Source organism: Mesoplodon mirus (genome assembly GCF_964341445.2).
Source record: "Mesoplodon mirus genome assembly, chromosome: 1".
In the NCBI taxonomy this organism is placed as follows: Eukaryota; Metazoa; Chordata; class Mammalia; order Artiodactyla; family Ziphiidae; genus Mesoplodon; species Mesoplodon mirus.
The window spans coordinates 226,174,336-226,195,407 of NC_138976.1; the positions used below are offsets into that span (position 1 = coordinate 226,174,336).

The 21,072-nt window shown below is 38.4% G+C and overlaps 1 protein-coding gene across 2 annotated transcripts in view; it reads left to right on the forward strand.

Annotated features, from left to right (window-relative positions):
* GLRA3 (glycine receptor alpha 3) overlaps positions 1–21,072 on the forward strand; it is a gene marked incomplete at both ends in the record, with an annotated part of 162,464 nt that overhangs the window by 33,925 nt on the left and 107,467 nt on the right. For both annotated transcript variants that reach the window (XM_082621169.1, XM_082621168.1), the window contains one exon: positions 15,741–15,808. In XM_082621169.1, the coding sequence (XP_082477295.1) occupies positions 15,741–15,808 (68 nt within the window). The remainder of the gene's footprint in view (positions 1–15,740; positions 15,809–21,072) is intronic.

Here is a 21,072-nt window from a genome sequence, read left to right on the forward strand (position 1 = left end):
AAAACACTGCAGTACCAGGCATAAGTCACACAAACTACAGGAAGGTTGTGTTGCACATTGCTAAGCGGGTGTTATTTTGTATTTTTATCTGTTTGTTGTTTTATGATAATAGTAAAAATAGTGTACCTGAATTGGGTAAAAATTAAATTGTCCAAAAATATTAGTGATGAATAGCCTCAACAGACCTTCGGCACAATTCTACTTCTTTGAGGCAAACACTCCAAAAGGAAAATTGGTTACTTCCAGTGAGCATCTGTTTAATCTCTTTGATGGCTTTCCAGGCCTTTTACAAAGAAGGTGCTATGAAAGTTCTTTGCACTAACTAGACTGCTAATTGGATGCCTCCATTCTTGCATTCTACCTCTTCTGTTTTTCTTTTCTGCCCAATAATTTCTCTTTTTTTCCTGCAGGAATAATTATGTTTATTCATCTTGTTCACTCTCTTTAAGCCATTAGTTTTCTTGCATGTGATGGAAATGCTTTGTCGTTGAGGAAGGGCTGAGTTGATTTGCCTGGGTGCTGATACATGTTTTGTCTGCTGTGTATGGAGAGAGACAGTTTTCTGCTGTTTCTCTCTCTGGGAAAGGAAATCTGACAGAGGTGGTACTGCCCTGGGCACAGCTTTGCTTTAGGTGAGTGTTGAGTGGTGAGGCTTTGGTCTGGGGTTCTCCAAATGCCAGAATAGTGATGACTTTCATTTTGAGGTACTGGCAGGAACCCTGTTTTCCCCAGTCACTTTTTTTTTTTTTTGCAAAGAGAAGTTGAATAAATTCTGGGAATCTAATGTATAGCCTTGAGATTACAGTTAACAGTACTGTATTATAGACTTAAAAGTTCTCACCGCAAAAAAGAAACAGTAATTATGTGACGATGGAGGTGTTAGCTAATGCTAAAGTCATCATCTTATTGCAGTATGCAAGTGTATCAAATCAACACGTACATCTTGAACTTACACAATGTTGTATGCCTTTTATATCTCAATAAAGCTGGAAAAAGAAAACATTTAAAAAGTCAGCATTGCCTACAGAATCATATTATTTCCAATCACCTTAATAAGCTATGTTTGCAAAAGGAAAAAAAAAAAGTTATGTGCATCCTTCAAGCCCGTGGAAATTCCAGGCCATCCCGGCTCTAGGGGACTATGAATAAGGGAGCAAGGAGCTTCCTGAGACAGGCGTCCATGGCCTCCCCTGCTGCCCCACCTAACTACCCACCTCCTGTCCTGTGTATGATGACCCTGAACTTTGTGCCTCTTAGCACTTAGCTTCCTTCTCCATGCAGTTCTAATCATCATTTATTTTAGACTTTTCTCTGTTTTGTCTGTCAACCATTTTCTTCTGCCTTCTATATTTTATGTGATTAAACCAATTCTGACTTTCCTCTCGTTCTCTTTGGTGTGATATATCTAGTCTTATTTTTATTCAATAATATCATTTTTATGCATTCGGAGAGAAGAAAACTATGCTCGATCCTCCATCCTGAAATAGAAGTTTCCAGGAATCATTGGAAACTGGAAACCAGTTTAACAGAAAAAAAGCAATTGAATAGAAAATAAAAGTACATCCATAGACAATAAAATATTATTTCACTAGACTACCTACCAGCTTTTTCTAGATTTTGTTTCTTTCCTTTGACTCTATTGTTTAGACCCTCAGTTGGTCTTTGATAACCTTAAAACTAATTTGGATTCAGGCAGAAAGTAGTCTGTCAGCAATCACCTGCTTGTGTATTCCTCCTATATATTTATTGAATTTTCGTTAGGTTTTTTCATTCTGTCTCCAATGACCATTCTCTTTATCTAGAAATAACATTGTTCGCCTTCACTATGTCTCTGTGATTTCTGTCTTTTCATCTGTAATATTTCTCTATATTAATCCTTTTCTCCCACATCACAAATGCAATTTTCATACAGTCTCTTCTGCTATAACTCATTCTATCCCCAGAATGGAATGTGTACCTATTACTCATTTCTGCCCATATCTTTTTTTCAGGGAAACTGTTAGAATCTTCTTTATCCATTTTAATTATTCCTATCCATCCAGACACTATGCTTCTTGAATAAAATTCACAGTTATTTTTTGAAAAAACTGTATTTTCTATTTTCATTTTTATGTAATACAAGGTCATTTTTTTTTTTTTTTTTTTTTTTTTGCGGTACGCGGGCCTCTCACCGCTGTGGCCTCTCCCGCCACGGAGCACAGGCTCCAGACGCGCAGGCACAGCGCCCATGGCCCACGGGCCCAGCCGCTCCGCGGCACGTGGGATCCTCCCGGACCGGGGCACGAACCCGCATCCCCTGCCTCGGCAGGCGGACTCCCAACCGCTGCGCCACCAGGGAAGCCCCAAGGTCATTTTAACAAGAAAAATCTCTTCAAAAATAGGGCTTTCTCGAAATTGAGCTATTTGTAGTGAGGTGGATGGACCTAGAGTCTGTCATACAGAGTAAAGTAAGTCAGAAAGAGAAAATCAAATACCATATGCTAACACATATATATGGAATCTAAAAAAAAAAATGGTCATGAAGAACCTAGGGGCAAGATGGGAATAAAGATGCAGACCTACTAGGGAATGGACTGGAGGATACGGGGAGGGGGAAGGGTAAGCTGGAACAAAGTGAGAGAGTGGCATGGACATACATACACTACCAAACATAAAATAGATAGCTAGTGGGAAGCAGCCGCATAGCACAGGGAGCTCAGCTCCGTGCTTTGTGACCACCTAGAGGGGTAGGAGAGGGAGAGTGTGTGGGAGGGAGGGAGATGCAAGAGGGAAGAGATATGGAGACATATATATATATGTATAACTGATTCACTTTGTTATAAAGCAGAAACTAACACACCATTGTAAAGCAATTATACTCCAATAAAGATGTTAAAAAAATAAAATAAAGTTGAAAACTTCAAAAAAAAAATAAAGCTTTCTAAAACTGTAGTTGAACACCTGAAATGTTCACAGATTTAAATTCTGCACCCTATATTTTTAGATTTTGTTTGATTATTTTTTTCTTTTTTTTTTAACAAAGTGAATCAGCTGTATGCGTACATATAACCCTATATCCCCTCCCTCTTGCGTCTCCCTCCCCCCCACCCTATCCCATCCCTCTAGGTGGTCACAAAGCACTGAGCTGATCTCCCTGTGCTATGCAGCTGCTTCCCGCTAGCTATCTGTTTTACATTTGGTAGTGTATATATGTCCATGCCACTCTCTCACTTCGTCCCAGCTTACCTTTCCCCCTCCCCGTGTTCTCAAGTCCATTCTCTATGTCTGCATCTTTATTCCTGTCCTGCCCCTAGGTTCATTAGAACCTTTTTTTTTTTACATTCCATATATGTGTGTTAGCATACGGCATTTGTTTTTCTCTTTCTGACTTACTTCACTCTGTATGACAGACTCTAAGTCCATCCACTTCACTACAAATAACTCAGTTTTGTTTCTTTTGATGGCTGAATAATATTCCATTGTATATATGTGCCACATCTCCTTTATCCATTCCTTTGTCAATGGACACTTAGGTTGCTTCCATGTCCTGGCTACTGAAAATAGTTCTGCAGTGAACATTGTGGTATATGACTCTTTTTGAATTATGGTTTTCTCAGGGTATATGCCCATTAGTGGGATTGCTGGGTCATATGGTAGTTCTATTTGTAGTTTTTTAAGGAACCTCCATACTGTTCTCCATAGTGGCTGTATCAATTTACATTCCCACCAACAGTGCAAGAGGGTTCCCTTTTCTTCAGAACGGTGTGAGGTGGTACCTCATTGTACTTTTGATTTACATTACTCTAATGATTAGTGATGTTGACCATCCTTTCATGTGTTTGTTGCCCATCTGTATATCTTCTTTGGAGAAATGTCTATTTAGGTCTTCTGCCCATTTTTGGATTGGGTTGTTTGTTTTTTTGATATTGACCTGCACGTGTTGCATGTAAATTTTAGAGATGAATCCTTTGTCAATTGCTTCATTGGCAAATATTTTCTCCCAATCTGAGGGTTGTCTTTTCGTCTTGTTTATGGTTTCCTTTGCTGTGCAAAAGCTTTTAGGTCCCATGTGTTTATTTTTGTTTTTATTTCCATTTATTTCCATTTCTCTAGGAGGTGGGTCAAAAAAGATCTTGCTGTGATTTATGTCATAGAGTGTTCTGCCTATGTTTTCCTCTAAGAGTTTTATAGTGTCTGGCCTTACATTTAGGTCTTTAAGCCATTTTGAGTTTATTTTTGTGTATGGTGTTAGGAAGTGTTCTAATTTCATTGTTTTACCTATAGCTGTCCAGTTTTTCCCACCAATTATTGAAGAGGCTGTATTTTCTCCATTGTATACTCTTGCCTCCTTTATCAAAGATAAGTTGGCCATATGTGCGTGGGTTTATCTCTGGGCTTTCTATCCTGTTCCATTGATCTGTATGTCTGTTTTTGTGCCAGTACCATACTGTCTTGAATACTGTAGCTTTGTAGTATAGTCTGAAGTCTGGGAGCCTAATTCCTCCAGCTCCGTTTTTCTTTCTCAAGATTGCTTTGGCTATTTGGGGTCTTTTGTGTTTCCAACAAATTGTAAAATTTTTTGTTCCAGTTCGGTGAAAAATGCCATTGGTAGTTTGATATGGATTGCACTGAATCTGTACATTGCTTTAGGTAGTATAGTCATATTCACAATTTTGATTCTTCCAATCCAAGAACATGGTATATCTTTTCATCTGTTTCTATCATTGTTAATTTCTTTCATCAGTGTCTTATAGTTTTCTGCATGCAGGTTTTCTGTCTCCTTAGGTAGGTTTATTCCTGAGTATTTCATACTTTTTGTTGCAATGGTAAATGAGAGTGTTTCCTTAATTTGTCTTTCAGATTTTTCATCATTAGTGTATAGGAATGCAAGAATTTTCTGTGCATTAATTTTGTATCCTGCTACTTTACCAAATTCATTGATTAGCTCTAGTAGTTTTCTGGTAGCATCTTTAGGATTCTCTATGTATAGTATCATGTCATCTGCAAACAGTGACAGTTTTACTTCTTTTCTGATTTGGATTCCTTTTATTTCTTTTTCTTCTCTGATTGCTGTGGCTAAAACTTCCAAAACTATGTTGAATAATAGTGGTGAGAGTGGGCAACCTTGTCTTGTTCCTGATCTCAGAGGAGATGGTTTCAGTTTTTCACCATTGAGAATGATGTTGGCTGTGGGTTTGTCATATATGACCTTTATTATGTTAAGGTAGGTTCCCTCTGTGCCTACTTTCTGGAGATTTTTTATAATGGATGTTGAATTTTGTCAAAAGATTTTTCTGCATCTATTGAGATGATCATTATGTTTTTTTTCCTTCAATTGGTTAATATGGTGTATCACATGACTGATTTGTGTATATTGAAGAATCCTTGCATTACTGGGATAAACCCACTTGATCATGGTGTATGATCCTTTTAATGTGCTGTTGGATTCTATTTTCTAGTATTTTGTTGAGTATTTTTGCATCTCTGTTCATCAGTGATATTGGCCTTGTTTTCTTTCCTTGTGACATCTTTGTCTGGTTTTGATATCAGGGTGATGGTGGCCTCGTAGAATGAGTTTAGGAGTGTTCTTCCCTCTGTTATATTTTGGAAGAGTTTGAGAAAGATAAGTGTTAGCTCTTCTCTAAATGTTTGATAGAATTCACCAGTGAAGCCATCTGGTGCTGGACTTTTGTTTGTTGGAAGATTTTTAATCACAGTTTCAATTTTAGTGCTTGCGATTGGTCTGTGTATATTTTGTATTTCATCCTGGTTCAGTCTCATAAGTTTGTGCTTTTCTATGAATTTGTCCATTTCTTTCAGGTTGTCCATTCTATTGGCATATAGTTGCTTGTAGTTTTCTCTCATGATCCTTTGTATTTCTGCAGTGTCAGCTGTTACTTCTCCTTTTTCACTTCTAAATCTGTTGATTTGAGTCTTCTCCCTTTTTTTCTGGATGAGTCTGGCTAAGGGTTTATCAATTTTGTTTATCTTCTCAAGAACCAGCTTTTAGTTTTTTTGATCTTTGCTATTGTTTCCTTCATTTTTCATTTATTTCTGATCTGAACTTTATAATTTCTTTCCATCTGCTAGCTTTGGGGTTTTTTTGTTCTTTCTCTAATTGCTTTAGGTGTAAAGTTAGGTTGTTTATTTGAGATGTTTCTTGTTTCTTGAGGTAGGAATTTATTGCTACAAACTTTCCTCTTAGAACTGCTTTTGCTGCATCCTATAGGTTTTGGGTCGTCATGTATTCATTGTCATTTGTTTCTAGGTATTTTTTTATTTCCTCTTTGATTTCTTCAGTGATCTCTTGGTAATTTAAGAATATATTGTTTAGCCTCCATGTGTTTCTATTTTTTACAGTTTTTTTCCTGTAATTGTTATCTAGTCTCATAGCGTTGTGGTCAGAAAAGATACTTGATACAATTTCAGTCTTCTTAAATTTAACAAGGCTTGATTTGTGACCCAAGATATAATCTGTCCTGGAGAATATTTCATGTGCACTTGAGAAGAAATTGTATTCTGTTGTTTTCGGATGGAATGTCCTATAAACATCAATTAAGTCCATCTTGTTTAATGTGTCATTTAAAGCTTGTGTTTCCTCATTTATTTTCATTTTGGATGATTTGTCCATTGGTGAAAGTGGGGTTTTAAAGTCCCCTACTGTGATTGTGTCACTGTTGATTTCCCCTTTTATGGCTGTTAGCATTTGCTGTATGTATTGAGGTGCTCCTATGTTGGGTGCATAAATATTTACAATTGTTATATCTTCTTCTTGGATTGATCCCTTGATCATTCTGCAGTGACCTTCTTTGTCTCTTGTAATAGTCTTTATTTTAAAGTCTCTTTTGTCTGATATAAGAATTGATACTCCAGCTTTCTTTTGATTTCCATTTGCATGGAATATCTTTTTCCATCCCCTCACTTTCAGTCTGTATGTGTCCCTAAGGCTGAAGTGGGTCTCTTGTAGACAGCATATGTACCAGTTTTGTGTTTGTATCCATTCAGCCAGTCTACGTCTTTTGGTCGGAGCATAATCCATTTACATTTAAGGTAATTATCAATATGTATGTTCCTATTACCATTTTCTTAATTGTTTGGGGTTTGTTATTGTAGGTCTTTTCCTTTTCTTGTTTCCTGCCTAGAGAAGTTCCTTTAGCATTTGTTGTAAAGCTGGTTTGGTGATTCTGAATCCTCTTAACTTTTGCTTGTCTGTAAAGGTTTTAATTTCTCCGTCAAATATGAATGAGATCCTTGCTGGGCAGAATAATCTTGGTTGTAGCCTTTTCCCTTTTATCACTTTAAATCTGTCCTGCCACTCCCTTCTGGCTTGCAGAGTTTCTGCTGAAAGATCAGCTGTTAACCTCATGGGGATTCCCTTGTATGTTATTTGTTGCTTTTCCCTTGCTGCTTTTAATATTTGTTCTTTCTATTTAATTTTTGATAGTTTGATTAATATATGTCTTGGGATGTTTCTTCTTGGATTTATCCTGTATGGGAGTTCTGTGCTTCCTGGACTTGATTGACTATTTCCTTTCCCATGTTAGGGAGGTTTTCAACTATGATCTCTTCAGATATTTTCTCAGTACCTTTCTTTTTCTCTTCTTCTTCTGGGACCCCTATAATTTGAATATTGGTGCATTTAATATTGTTCCAGAGTTCTCTGAGACTGTCCTCAATTCTTTTCATTCTTTTTTCTTTATTCTGCTCCCTGGCAGTTATTTCCACCATTTTATCTTCCAGCTCACTTATCTGTTCTTCTCCCTCAGTTATTCTGCTATTGATTCCTTATAGAGTATTTTTAACTTCAGTTATTGTGTTGTTCATCACTGTTTGTTTGCACTTTACTTCTTCTAGATCCTTCTTAAACATTTCTTGTATTTTCTGTATTCTGTTTCTGAGATTTTGGATTATCTTTACTATCATTACTCTGGATTCTTTTTCAGGTAGGTTGCCTATTTTGTCTTCATTTATTTGGTCTTGTAGGTTTTTGCCTTGCTCTTTCATCTGTAACATTTTTTTGTCATTTCATTTTTTTTTTTTTTTGATGGGTGGTGCTGTATTCCTGTGTTACTGGTTGTTTGGCCTGAGGCATCCAGCACTGGAGTTTGCAGGTAGTTGGATAAAGGTAGGTCTTGGTGCTGAGATTAGGCCCTCCAGGTGGCCTCACTCTGATTAATATTCCCTGGTGTCTGAGGTTCTCTGTTAGTCCAGTCGTTTGGACTCAGAGCTCCCACAACAGGAGCTTGGGCCTGACCTCCAGCCGAGCAACCAAGATCCCACAAGCTGCATGGTGTGGTACACACACACACACACACAAAAGAAAGAAAAAAAGGAGCAGTACAATATCAAAGAATAAAAAACAAAATAAAATTAGAAAGGTCAAAAATATATTAGGAAAACTAGAAACATAATTGAAACAACTGCAACAACGTACAATAAAACCACAAGAGAAAAAAAAATGGGGGTTCGTGGGGAACAAGCCAAAAGGAGAGAATAAAGTATAAAGAATAAAATAAAATTAGAAAAATAAAAGATTTATTAGGGAAAATATAAATGAATCAATAAGAATGAATCAACAAGGTAAAACAGAGCCCCATTGTAAAAGAGGAAAAAAGAAAAAAAAAGCCTTGCCTATGGGTGTGGAGTTTAGGTAGGGGGTGGAACTTAGGCAGTGGTGGGGTTTAGGGTGGGACAGGACCTAGGCGGGGGGGGGGGTGACGTTTGAGCGTGGGGCGGGGCCTCTGCTTAGGACCTGCGTGGAAGGGAAGAGGCAGCACGTTGGAAGGAGGGCCTCTGGAGTGTGGAGTTCTGGAGTTTGGAGGTAGGGCCCTGGGTGAGGGTGTGTGGGTGGGGTTTAGGCCCAGTGCGTTGGAGGGCGTCTCAGAGGGGGTCTCTGAGTGTAGAGGTGGGGCCCTGGGTGGGGGTGTAGGGGTAGGGCTTCGGCTCTGCGTGGCAGGAGGGAGGCTCCGAGGGCAGAGGATTAGGCCTGGGAGCTAAGTGGACAGGGAAGGCATTGGCCACGTTCCATTCTGTTCTGTTCCTCTGTGCCCCTCCCCCATCATCCCCAGGGTCTCCCCCATCGCTGCTGGACCCCTAACCGTGGGTGGGTCCTGCTGGGTGTAGGAACTCCTCCCCTCCCCCAGCCGCCCCTCAGGAGTGCTGTTCCCGCAGGTCCGGCCTTTACTTTTGCTCCCCCTTCCCTCCCACTCCCTCAGGACCCACGCAGCTGGAGGGGGCCTCGGTGGGCTGAGGATCACGCCTGGCATCTCAGCAGGTTCCTGGGGGCCCAGGTGGGCAGGGGAAACCTGGCCACGCTCCCTTTTGATCCTCTGCCCTCCCAGTCGTCCCCCAATTTCCCCCTTTGGGTGTGGGATCCTTTCCCCTCCCCAGCCTCCCCTCAGGGTCGCCAGTCCTGTCCCGCCTCCACTTCTCCTCCCCTCACTCCCCCCACACTCCACGTCCTACCTGGTCGCTGGAGGTTCCTCCCGTCCCCTTAGGTGTCCATGGTCCCCCACTGGTGCCTGGTAGGTGCCCTAGTTGTGCGGAGACGAGAATTCCGCGTCCTCCTAGTCCACCATCTTGACTCCGCCCCTGATTATTTTCTAATATATTCTTTCTGTAGTACTTATTTCTCTTTTTTTACTTTAAAACATTCTCAAACTAACAGAAGATTTGCAAGTATAGCACAAACTATTTTTTTCCCCAAACCACTTGAAAGTTAGTTGTTGACCTGATGCCCCAATTCTTGGGTGTATCATGCCAAAAAGAACATTCTCTTAGGTAACCACAGTCTAATCATTGAAACAGACAAATTAACATGGATATATTGCTACCATCTAATTTGCAGGCTCCCATTCAAATTTTATCAATTATCTAAATAATGGCTTCATAGCAAAAGAATCCGGTTTAGAATCATGTCTTGTGTCTTGCGGGTCATTTCTCATTGTCTCCTTCAGTCCGAACAGAGCCTTATTCTTCCTATGACTGTCATGATCTTGGCATTTAAAGAGATATTATTATTCCTTTATTTAACAGAATTTTCCTCGATTTGCATTAGTTTCATGTTTCCTCGTGATTCAATTTAGGTAATGCATCTTGATAGGAATATCACAGCAGTGATGCTGTGTTCTAATTGGATCTTATTAGATTGTGGACGATGTTAATTTTTACCGTGACTGATGATGTTCACTTTGATTAACTGGCTAAGTTGGTGTCTGCCAGAATGTATCTATATACATACATGTATGAGCATAAGTATACATACACATATATGCATAAGTATACATACATATACACACATGTGTATATACACACACACACACACATATATATTCATTTACATCTATGTATTTAATTCTCTATCTGCTGAAAACCATGAGTTCTCCCTGGTAGCTCTACTACCATAGGTTTATTCTAGTTTCTGAGTCTCCATATTTTAACTCCCTCATTTGACAGTAAGGCTCCCATTATCCTTAATATAATTACATATTTGATCAATATGTAATGAATCTCCCTTGTCTGCTGCCACTCCCTCTCCTGCACAGATTCCTCAGGGTCCTGTTCAGACTCTCACTCCCCATGCAAGGCTGCCCCACTCAGGCTCCAACACCCCATGCTGTGAAATCCTTCCCCGCTGATGTCCTTCTCACCCTGCTGGAGTTGTCCACACTCCCCACAGCCATGCCCAGCGCGGAAGCCTAACTTGTACCACCCGAGAGAATGGCTTTCGGCTACATTTTCAAGAAGGAAAGGGAAGGGAAAGGGAAGAATAAATTGGATCCTGTTTTTATGCCATAATTTTCAAACCTTTTTTCAAGTATCTAAAAAATAATCTAAAATATGGATTTACAGCAATCAAATATGCTTTTGTCAATTAAAAAAAAAATAATATCTTTCCTCATGACCTGACTACATTAATATATATATTTATCTAAAATAAAAACAAATCACTAAACAGATTTTTTTGAAATTTAATGTTTTGATTGCATTCTTTTGTCTTTCGAAAGAGTGTGGCTTTAAAGCAACATTACATTAAAAGTTTTTTAGAGTCATTTTCATGAACACTTGGGTTATTTTTTGTCTCTGTTTATTTGCTCTAGATTTGCCTGGTGAACAATTTTTCCCCAACATGAGTGACAATAATGTAACTGCCAAGGCTTTGCATTGTACTTTGCCATTTTGCCTTTGTCCATCTCTGAGCTTAAAAGCCATGTTCTGTTTCTTTAAGAGGCATCTAAAAGAAGGCATGCTGCTGAAAACATCTGCGACTACTGTCATTTGCTTTTCAGGCCAACGATGGCTAAGGCAGTGAACAATTTTAAAGCACAATTTGCCATATGGATGCTATAGCAGTTATTTGCTCTGTTGCTAAACATAGCAGTATATTAGATGGATATAACAGTTTTTTGGTTTGGCACAGAGAAGTACCAGATTGACCAGTGACTGCTAAACAGGTGCTCTCTGTAATGGCAATAGAAGGTTTACAATCCTCTCTGAGCTTCATTCCCTACAAAATTTTTGAATATATAATATATATTAATAGTGAGGGTAAAAAGACTACTCCAAGACTGCTCCCCTGATCTGACACGGATCAGAATCTTAAAGTGTAGAATATACTGCCTTATAAACTGTATCCACTTCATTCCTTGTACTCTATCTCCACTGTGACTGTCCTTGGTCAGGGCCATTGTATTTCCCATCTAAACTGTTAAAATAAATTCCTGCTTTCTCTATGTTTAAGCTTTTGCTATCCATTCAACCATTCACCATGTTGTGTTGGTTTACTACACTCTCATGAACAAGAATCTGTAAAGACTCCTTCATGTTCATAAAGTAAATTCCAAATACCTTGGTATTACATTGAAGAAATTCTATGATCTAGCCCAAGACTATCTTTAAAAACAGTAGACTTTATTTCCAAATTGCTTCATACCTTAATATATTTTAAATTTCTTTAAAATAAAATAAATTCTATATATGTGTATGCATTTTCTATATATATATATACACACACATCTCATGTGAGTATATATCTTATATGTATATCTTTCAAGTGAGTGCTCCATTTTTCAAATTTGAAATTAAAGTTTGGTGCCTGAATCCATTCACCTTTCTTTATGCTGAAGAAGAGAATACATACAAATAAGTAGTAAAATGGAAACTAAATAGCACTTTTGTATGTCCTAATAACCAGGCAAGGAACACGTCTGATAACTGATGGATTAGACAGTAAAGCTTAGGGCAGGCTGACTTTCTGCCCTTAGCAAGAGTTTTCTGCACCTGATGGGAGGCATTGGAGAAGCAAGCGCTGGAGTCTGGTTCATACAGTGTGAGGCATCATGTTCCCAGCTGCTAGTGAAAGCCTAAAGTAGCCCCCTCTCCTGGGACCATTGCTCTTCTACGGAAACATGTCATTTTAGGGAGAAAACAAATGCATCAGAGGAGTCCTCCTCCTAGCACAGTACTTCATACTGTTCCCTTTCAGAACCTTTCTGGAACCATTAGGATGTGCTGTACAGCACCTGCTCCCAAGGGACCCTGAAATGCATCAGAACAGACATTACTAACTTCAGGTCACTGAAGCCTACACTGAATTTTCACCTTCATCCTATTTTTCACCAATATTATCTGTAATTCTATGCATAATGATTAAATTTAGAAGATGAGACTAAAAAATAAAAACTCTGCCCCTTGCTGAATTAAAATAAGAAATTCATCCCCCCACTTTTATTTATTCCAATTTCAGCCAAAGAGATCATAGGCAGTTCTGTAGCAGCAGCTGCTTACAGGGCCGTGTTTCCCCAACATGGATGTACCTCTAGCTTCATTTTACTGGAAGATGAATTAGCCCAATACTAAAACATTTGCGTTTTCCCTCCTCCAATGGATTTGAGTCAATAAAGCATGACAAAATTTATCTTGAGGGAAAAGATATTCCCCAGATTCATGTTGCTGTTCACAGCAAAAGAAAATAGCAGAATTTTAGAGTTCTCAAGAAGAAAGAGAATAGCCTAGAGAATATCAAAGATTGGCTTTTAGTTTTTCAAGATTCCAGTCAGGCTGTGTATATATTTTAGAATTCACCACCTTAGACTTATATTAAGTAAAAAAAAAAAAAAAAAAATATATATATATATATATATATATATATACACACACACACATATATATGTATCTTCTAACAGTTAATTGTGACTTCATACTTCTCTTATGGTGGGATAAAATAATCGTGGAGTACAATACCTGTGCTTTCTCTTCTCTTACATGGTGACAAGACATTTCTATCACCCTACACATTTTTAAAAAATTGTTAATATTTAGAAATAACATTTTGAAAAAAAGTTTTTAAAGTTAAAAAAGAAACCCTTTCTACTAGTAATAACTAATTATAGCACCTCCAGGATTCAGAACTTTTATGAGGTTTTCTTAAATGTCCATCCTTTATATTTCAAACAATGTAGCCTCTGTATCTGTTTGAATGTTATGTTCTAGGCATCTCGACACAGTAGAATTTGGGCTCCTTCTAAGTACATAACAGCCACCATGTTTTGTTAGCAGGTTGACCAAATTTATAATAGTCAACTCTCTTATTAAAATGAATAGCTTTGCATTTTTAACGTTCTAAGTCCTGACTCCCGTCTCTCATTTTCTCCATCTCTAATAAAACCCCAATTCACTTTAGTCCTATGGTCTAATGGCCACAGCTGTTTCCTACTCTGGAATTTCTTATGTTGCACATCTGAATTATGTAAGGAGCTTTTAAAAATACCAGTGCCTTGGTTGCATGTCATACCAACTAAATTAGAAGGTAAGAATCATGTATCAATCTTTTTTAAAGATCACCAGATGATTTCCATGTACATAGAATTCATAGGCCTATGGATAGACTTTGTTTTTAAATAATTTTTTTGTACCTCATTCTGGCAAGATAAATGCTATCAGAAAATGAGTAGAAAAACAAAGATGAAACTTGTGCACCAGTAACTAAGTAAATGTAAATTAAAACCTTGAGGGGCTTCCCTGGTGGCACAGTGGTTGTGAGTCCGCCTGCCGATGCAGAGGACACGGGTTCGTGCCCCGGTCTGGGAAGATCCCACATGCCGTGGAGCGGCTGGGCCCGTGAGCCATGGCCGCTGAGCCCGTGCGTCCGGAGCCTGTGCTCCGCAACGGGAGAGGCCACAACGGTGAGAGGCCTGCCTACCGCAAAAAAAAAAAAAAAAAAAAACCTTGAGTGATAAGCTATTTTAACTAATGAAGCCGTTTTTATAAAGAATAAAAATATTGGTACAAAGAGAACATCCCTTTTATCTTGACAAAGGGTCAAGAATCAGAATGGCTTTGGACCTTTCAACAGCAATACTAGAAAATAGAAGCTAATGAAGAAATGTCTTTAAAATTCAGAAGAAAAAACAATTTCCAGCCTAAAATGTGGTACCAAATCTAGGTGTTAATTAAGTGTGAGGGCATAAAAAAGAACATTTGTAAACAAGCAAGTTCTGAAAAGCTTCACATCCTTATGCATCATTTCTCAAAAAATTACTGAAGGACATGTTCCACTAAAATGAAGAAATGGGCCAAGAAAGAAGAAGGAATGGGGACCACGAAAAGAGGTCCCACAAAGGAGAAGGATGAGCATCTCCAGTAGGAGGACTATGGGAAAGCATAAGATGACGGCTATGCTCCAGGACAACAAGTCTAGAATGGAGTAAGCCGGATGGAAGAGAAAGTTAATAGAGTATCTGATGAGTCTGATACGGAAACAGTTTAGACATTTCAGAACTTGTACATAAGTTAATGATACCTATGGAGGAAACTGTGAAATATATAAAACAATCATCGACCTCAGGAACATGTTCTGCAGGAAAGAGTGATCATAGTATATTATATGGTTAGTTGGAGGTAACATTTACCTTGTCATAATAAAGTAGAAAGTGAATAGTGATCTAACAACAGTGACAGTGTAGCTGTATTTGGGTAATGGGAGGACAGAAAAAAGGTGTAAGGTAGCAGGGGTGGGAATAAGGTATCAAAGAAAGCGAAATCCTTACCTTCTGCTGTGGCCGTCAGAACATATGTCTAAAATGAAAACATCTAAAGGAGTAAAATAAACTTATTGTTCAGGGAAATCGAGGTAAACACCCAAAGAGGTTTTTTTTTTCCTCTCACAGCTGTGGCCTCTCCCGTTGCGGAGCACAGGCTCCGGACGCGCAGTCTCAGCGGCCATGGCTCACGGGCCCAGCCGCTCCACAGCATGTGGGATCTTCACGGACCGGGGCACAAACCCGTGTCCCCTGCATCCTTAGGCGGACTCTCAACCACTGCGCCACCAGGGAAGCCCCCAGGGAAGCCCCTAAAGAGTTGTTTAAATGAGTTGAAGTGATCATCTCCAGGGAGGGATTAAATGGGGGTATAGGGGAAGGGGCTGCTGTCTTTCTTTGTAGCAAACCTTGTAAAATTAAGTGACTCAATTATGTTCATGTAAAAACAAACAAAATAAATTAGGCTTAGATATCAGCTTTTGCGTGTGATTTTATCTGACTAGCTTAGGCAGAGATTAACTGAGTTATTTTAACCCCTACCACACAATATTTCAGTGTTTTTTACTTGTATAGCTATCAAGTCTAACGACAAAGCTTTGTAGCCAGATAATGAAATGCTTTGAATTCTTTTTTTTTTCTAACTACAAATTAGAGGCATGGAGCTACTTGAAAATATTTTAGATCAGTATCTAAACAGCCTTTCTGTTTTAATCTCTTTTTCAGGCTCTCCAGTTAATGTCACATGCAACATATTCATAAACAGCTTTGGTTCGATCGCCGAGACAACCATGGTAAGTAGGCATGTTGACTTCGTAATGAATTTCACACTGGGGTAATTTGTAATCATGTTCATGGCAATTTTTCTGCTGGTATTATGTAATTGAAAGCCAAAATTCATATAGTGAGATTTTAAAAGATAAACTTAATAGTATAATTAAATTACAATCAACTGCAGGCAATGTTTCATTTAGAGATGGTAAGTGAAAACAAGATTGATTTTTCTCATTTCAGTAACTAAATATTAGATCTCAAATTAAAACTAAAACTTTACCTTATGAATTATTTATTTATTGTCAATGTTCTTTAATAAGCAGACATAAACATAGGAGTAAATAATGCCACATTTAATTATTTTGTATACTTATAAATGTGTTTATAATGTTATTTTAAGTATTCTGATTACCTTTCCAAATGAATATATTTGATCAAATATCATAAATATTTTGCAAATTGTGTTATATGCTTTAATTTAACTAAACTCACTGAACTGAGACTTCATCACTGTGTAATTGAGAACATTTTACATAATCAAGTTATTAAAGCTAAAATATTATCATTTCCAAACCAAATGTATTCTGTTTCGAATTTTATAACTTTCTCTAAAGATCATGTTGTATATTTTCTTTGCCTTATAGTTTTCATTGTACATTTTAGCCAAAATAAAATAGACATATGGACCACTGAATATCTGTAAGATTGTCTAGCCAGAACTTTTAATTAATTAATTTTATTTTTTATTATTTTTAGGAACTTTTTAAAAAAAATTGAAACTATGTATTGTGGTTCTTAAATTACCTAGAATTATACTCCATTCCTAAATTTAGCAAGTATAATGTGCATTAATTTTCAAAGTTGATTTTACCTAAAATAGGATATGAAAAGCTTAAAGATTTATGAGCTTCTAAAGCCATTATTAAGTAAGAGAATTATTCTTATTTTACATATATCAGAATGACTTGATAACGAATTTTCTAAGGAAAAATCCAATATGTAAATTATTATGTGGGAGGCTGTGTAGATTTGTGTGTGTGTGTGTGTGTGTGTGTGTGTGTGTGTAGAGGATCTTTCTCAACAGGAAGAGACTTTATTCAGGCACCACTTTTTTTAAATGCTCTTTTCCTCATGTATGCAATATTTAGTCATTTAGCAGCATCTCTGTGGTTCTATTCAAACTCAATATACTATAATTACAATAAAAGCCTCAGTGGAGAAGAACTGAACTCATTTTGGGGGCATTATATAGAATTATCTTCACTGCAGAATATAAATTAACACTAATGTGTGTACCTGTGTGTAAACATAGAGAAAATGACATGACTTGCTAGCGTAAGCACAGTGTGGCTCTGGTGCAATTTTGACCCTGAAGTCACTATAATCCTGTTTCAGAAGTTGACATATTCTGGATTCTGGTTGAATATCTGGTCCTGATTCTTGTTTTTTTAGGATGCTCATATGACTTTTATTTATTTATTCTGGTCCTGATTTATCTCCTGTATTTATACAGACCCAATTCAAATCATATTTATAGAATAAGGAATCTTTACTGGATTTTTTTCTACCTAGACCTCCCAAATTATATTTCTAGCCCTGACAATTTCATTTTAATTGCTACTATACAACACTATCATCCTGAAAACCTGGACATATGCTTATACTTTCTCTTTTGCAAGATCACTTCCGTGAAACAGTTTCAACAGCAATAGTTGGAAAGGTTTCTAGCCTGACTTGTCTTTGTGGGGTAGAGGAAGGAATTTGGAAAAAAGAGAAGACATGGTCGGATTTCCTCATTAAAACCTCAGAGATTGTCATGTTCCTGAAGGTTGCTGCTTTTTATGACATAGTTCATTAGACTACCACTAAGTGCTTATAACACACACTCCATAGGATGACGACTACACCTGCTAAATTTCTTACCTTTAATAATTTTAGACAGACTTCCTTTGCAGAATAATATTATGCCAAAAGCTTGCAGAATATTTCAAATACACCCTCCCAGGGATCTCACTCAGTTTTATTTCCCTTCTCCAGCATAGAAATCCTTTCCATTCCTTCATCTTCCATCATAATGTATCCTTTTGAAATCATTTTTAGCATCTATCACTTGCTTCTTCAGAGTCACAAGCAGCATCAATGAACATTAATCAAACACCCCAGAGGTAAAGTATTATAAAATTAACTAAGTCCACCTTGATATCTTTCTTTTTAACCTTCCAAACTCATAAACATGTGACATTATTTCTGTTCACATAATCAGATTCAATATTTGTAAAAAATTTTACTGGTATCAGATAGGATAGCTGCAATATGGTGTCCATCTACATAGGCATAGAGAAAATTAGATTATTATTTTTTTAATCTTAAGAATCAAAATATTTTGCTACCACTTGATTACTCTGATGTATTTTATTCATAGTTTCCACCATCACAGCTCTGCAACTAAACTTTACCCCATTGTTTTACTTGCCATAGTATTAAGTTAATTTATTTTTACAAAATCTTTCATTTATTTTTCTAACATTCACATTTTTTTATGAATATACTTTATTTTGTTCTTACAATACAAATAACTGAATTCAACTGAAGCAATGTATTAAATTGAGAGGGTGGAATTTCAAATTACTTGCAATCATTAATGGATATCTTTGCATCTGAGAATTCATATCTAAAATAAAAGTGAATAATTCTCCCAATCTTTATGTCTTTGCTGAACAGAGATCTTAACCATGCTCAGTGTCTTCGTTGACCAACTATATTATGCTCCCTCTACTGGTCTAGTTTCTAACCTATTGTATCTCTCCCCATTTTAAAATAAGCTTTAGTCCCATTTGAGGTAACTATTTGATTCTTGAGAAAATAACTCTAGTAGATATTCTACTTTAGCCATTTTTTGAAAATTAAGTTAATTTGAATCTTTAACATATTTTGCATCTTCTTGCACTAACTTTGTTTTTTTTCTTAATATTTATGTGCATTTTTTCCCCAGTAGCTTAAGCTTAAGTTTCTTTTTAGCTGTTAAACTCATCCTTTCCCAGTGTTTGTCTAATTAACTTAATGTAGTGCCAACCATTCTCACTTGAGTACAATTTTATTATTCTTGACATATAGTCATCAAGAATTTTCTAAGTATGTTGTGGAAATGCTAAACTTCCCTATTTCCCTCACATTTGAATCATACGTCATTATATATAATGGGGTTCTCTAAGGATTTGTTCATCCTCCATTACCCTAAGTTCACATTCTTCTTCAGCAGATAATGATTCAACAACTGTTGGAAACCACAGTTCTTAAAAAGATTAAATTAAAAATAAAAACTGGTTTACCATCATCAGTCACTCTTCCATTTTGCAACGTGGCCTTGGTGAGAGAGGTGCGTCTATCCTGTCTTTTAAAATGGTGGTGACAAAAGGAACATAATTTTTTTTATTGTTACAATGAGGTGAAGCTTAATATCTCCATATTAAGTGACTCTCAGTAATCGTACTCCTGTGACCCTGTGGTGTGTTGTGGATAAGGATTATATTCTGGGGTGACAGCATTTGTAAGTTGGACTTTTAAAATTCATATATACCTAAGTAGCAGTTAGGGTGTGTATATAGAGCAGTATTTCAAAGTGGATATACTGTTGTAACGTCCTATCTTCAGCAAACAGATGGCTCTCCATCTTGTTACACATATGCTGGAGAGAGAATTGCTCTGCTGTGTGCCTTAAGTCAATATTTACTCAATGAACCATGACTTTTCACCAGAGCCCACAGAATAAATTATTTTTACAAAATAAAAACAATAAAGGTAGGGAGAGATCTTCAAGATGGCAGAGGAGTAAGACATGGAGATCACCTTCCTCCCCACAAATACATCAGAAATACATCTACACGTGGAACAACTCCTACAGAACGTTCTACCTACTGAACGCTGGCAGAAGACCTCAGACTTCCCAAAAGGCAAGAAACTCCCCACGTACCTGGGTAGGGCAAAAGGAAGAAGAATAAACAGACAAAAGAATAGAAACAGGACCTGCATCTCTGGGAGAGAGCTGTGAAGGAGGAAAAGTTTCTACCCACTAGGAGCCCCTTCACTGGTGGAGACGGGGGGTAATGGGAGGGAAGCTTCGGAGCCACGGAAGAGAGCACAGCAACAGGGGTGCGGAGGGCAAAGCAGAGAGATTCCTGCACGGAGGATCGGTGCCGACCGGCACTCACCAGCCCGAGAGGCTTGCCTGCTCACCCACAAGGGTGGGTGGGGGCTGGGAGCTGAAGCTTGGGCTTCGGAGGTCAGATCCCAGGGAGAGGACTGGAGTTGGCTGCGTGAACACAGCCTTAAGGGGGCTAGTGCACCACGGCTAGCCGGGAGGGAGTCCGGGAAAAAGTCTGGACCTGCCTAAGAGGCAAGAGACCATTGTTTCGGGGTGAGTGAGGAGAGGGGATTCAGAGCACCACCTAAACGAGCTCCAGAGACGGGTGCGAGCCACGGCTAATAGCGTGGACCCCAGAGACGGGCATGAGACGCTAAGGCTGCTGCTGCCGCCACCAAGAAGCCTGTATGCGAGCACAGGTCACTCTCCACACCTCCCCTCCCGGAGCCTGTGCAGCCCGCCACTGCCAGGGCCCCGTGATCCAGGGACAACTTCCCCGGGAGAACGCACAGCGCGCCTCGGGCTGGTGCAACGCCACGCCGGCCTCTGCCGCTGCAGACTCGCCCCGCATTCCATGCCCCTCCCTCCCCCCAGCCTGAGTGAGCCAGAGACCCCGCATCAGCGGCTCCTTTAACCCCATCCTGTCTGGGTGGGGGGGAACAGATGCCCTCAGGCAACCTACACGCAGAGGCGGGGCCAAACCCAAAGCTGAACCCCAGGAGCTGTGCGAACAAAGAAGAGAAAGGGAAATTTCTCCCAGCAGCCTCAGGAGCAGTGGATTAAATCTCCACAATCAACTTGATGTACCCTGCATCTCTGGAATACATGAATAGACAACGAATCATCCCAATATTGAGGCAGTGAACTTTGGAAGCAACTGTAGACTTGGGGTTTGCTTTCTGCATCTAATTTGTTTTTGGTTTTATGTTTATCTCAGTTTCGTATTTACAGTTTATTATCATTGGTAGATTTGTTTATTGATTTGGTTGCTCTCTTCCTTTTTTAAAAAAAAATATATTTTTTTCCTTTTTCTCTTTTTCTGAGTGTGCATGGGTATGCTTCTTTGTGTGATTTTGTTTGTATAGCTTTGCTTTTACCATTTGTCCTAGGGTTCTGTCTGTCCTTTTGGTTTTTTTTTTTTTT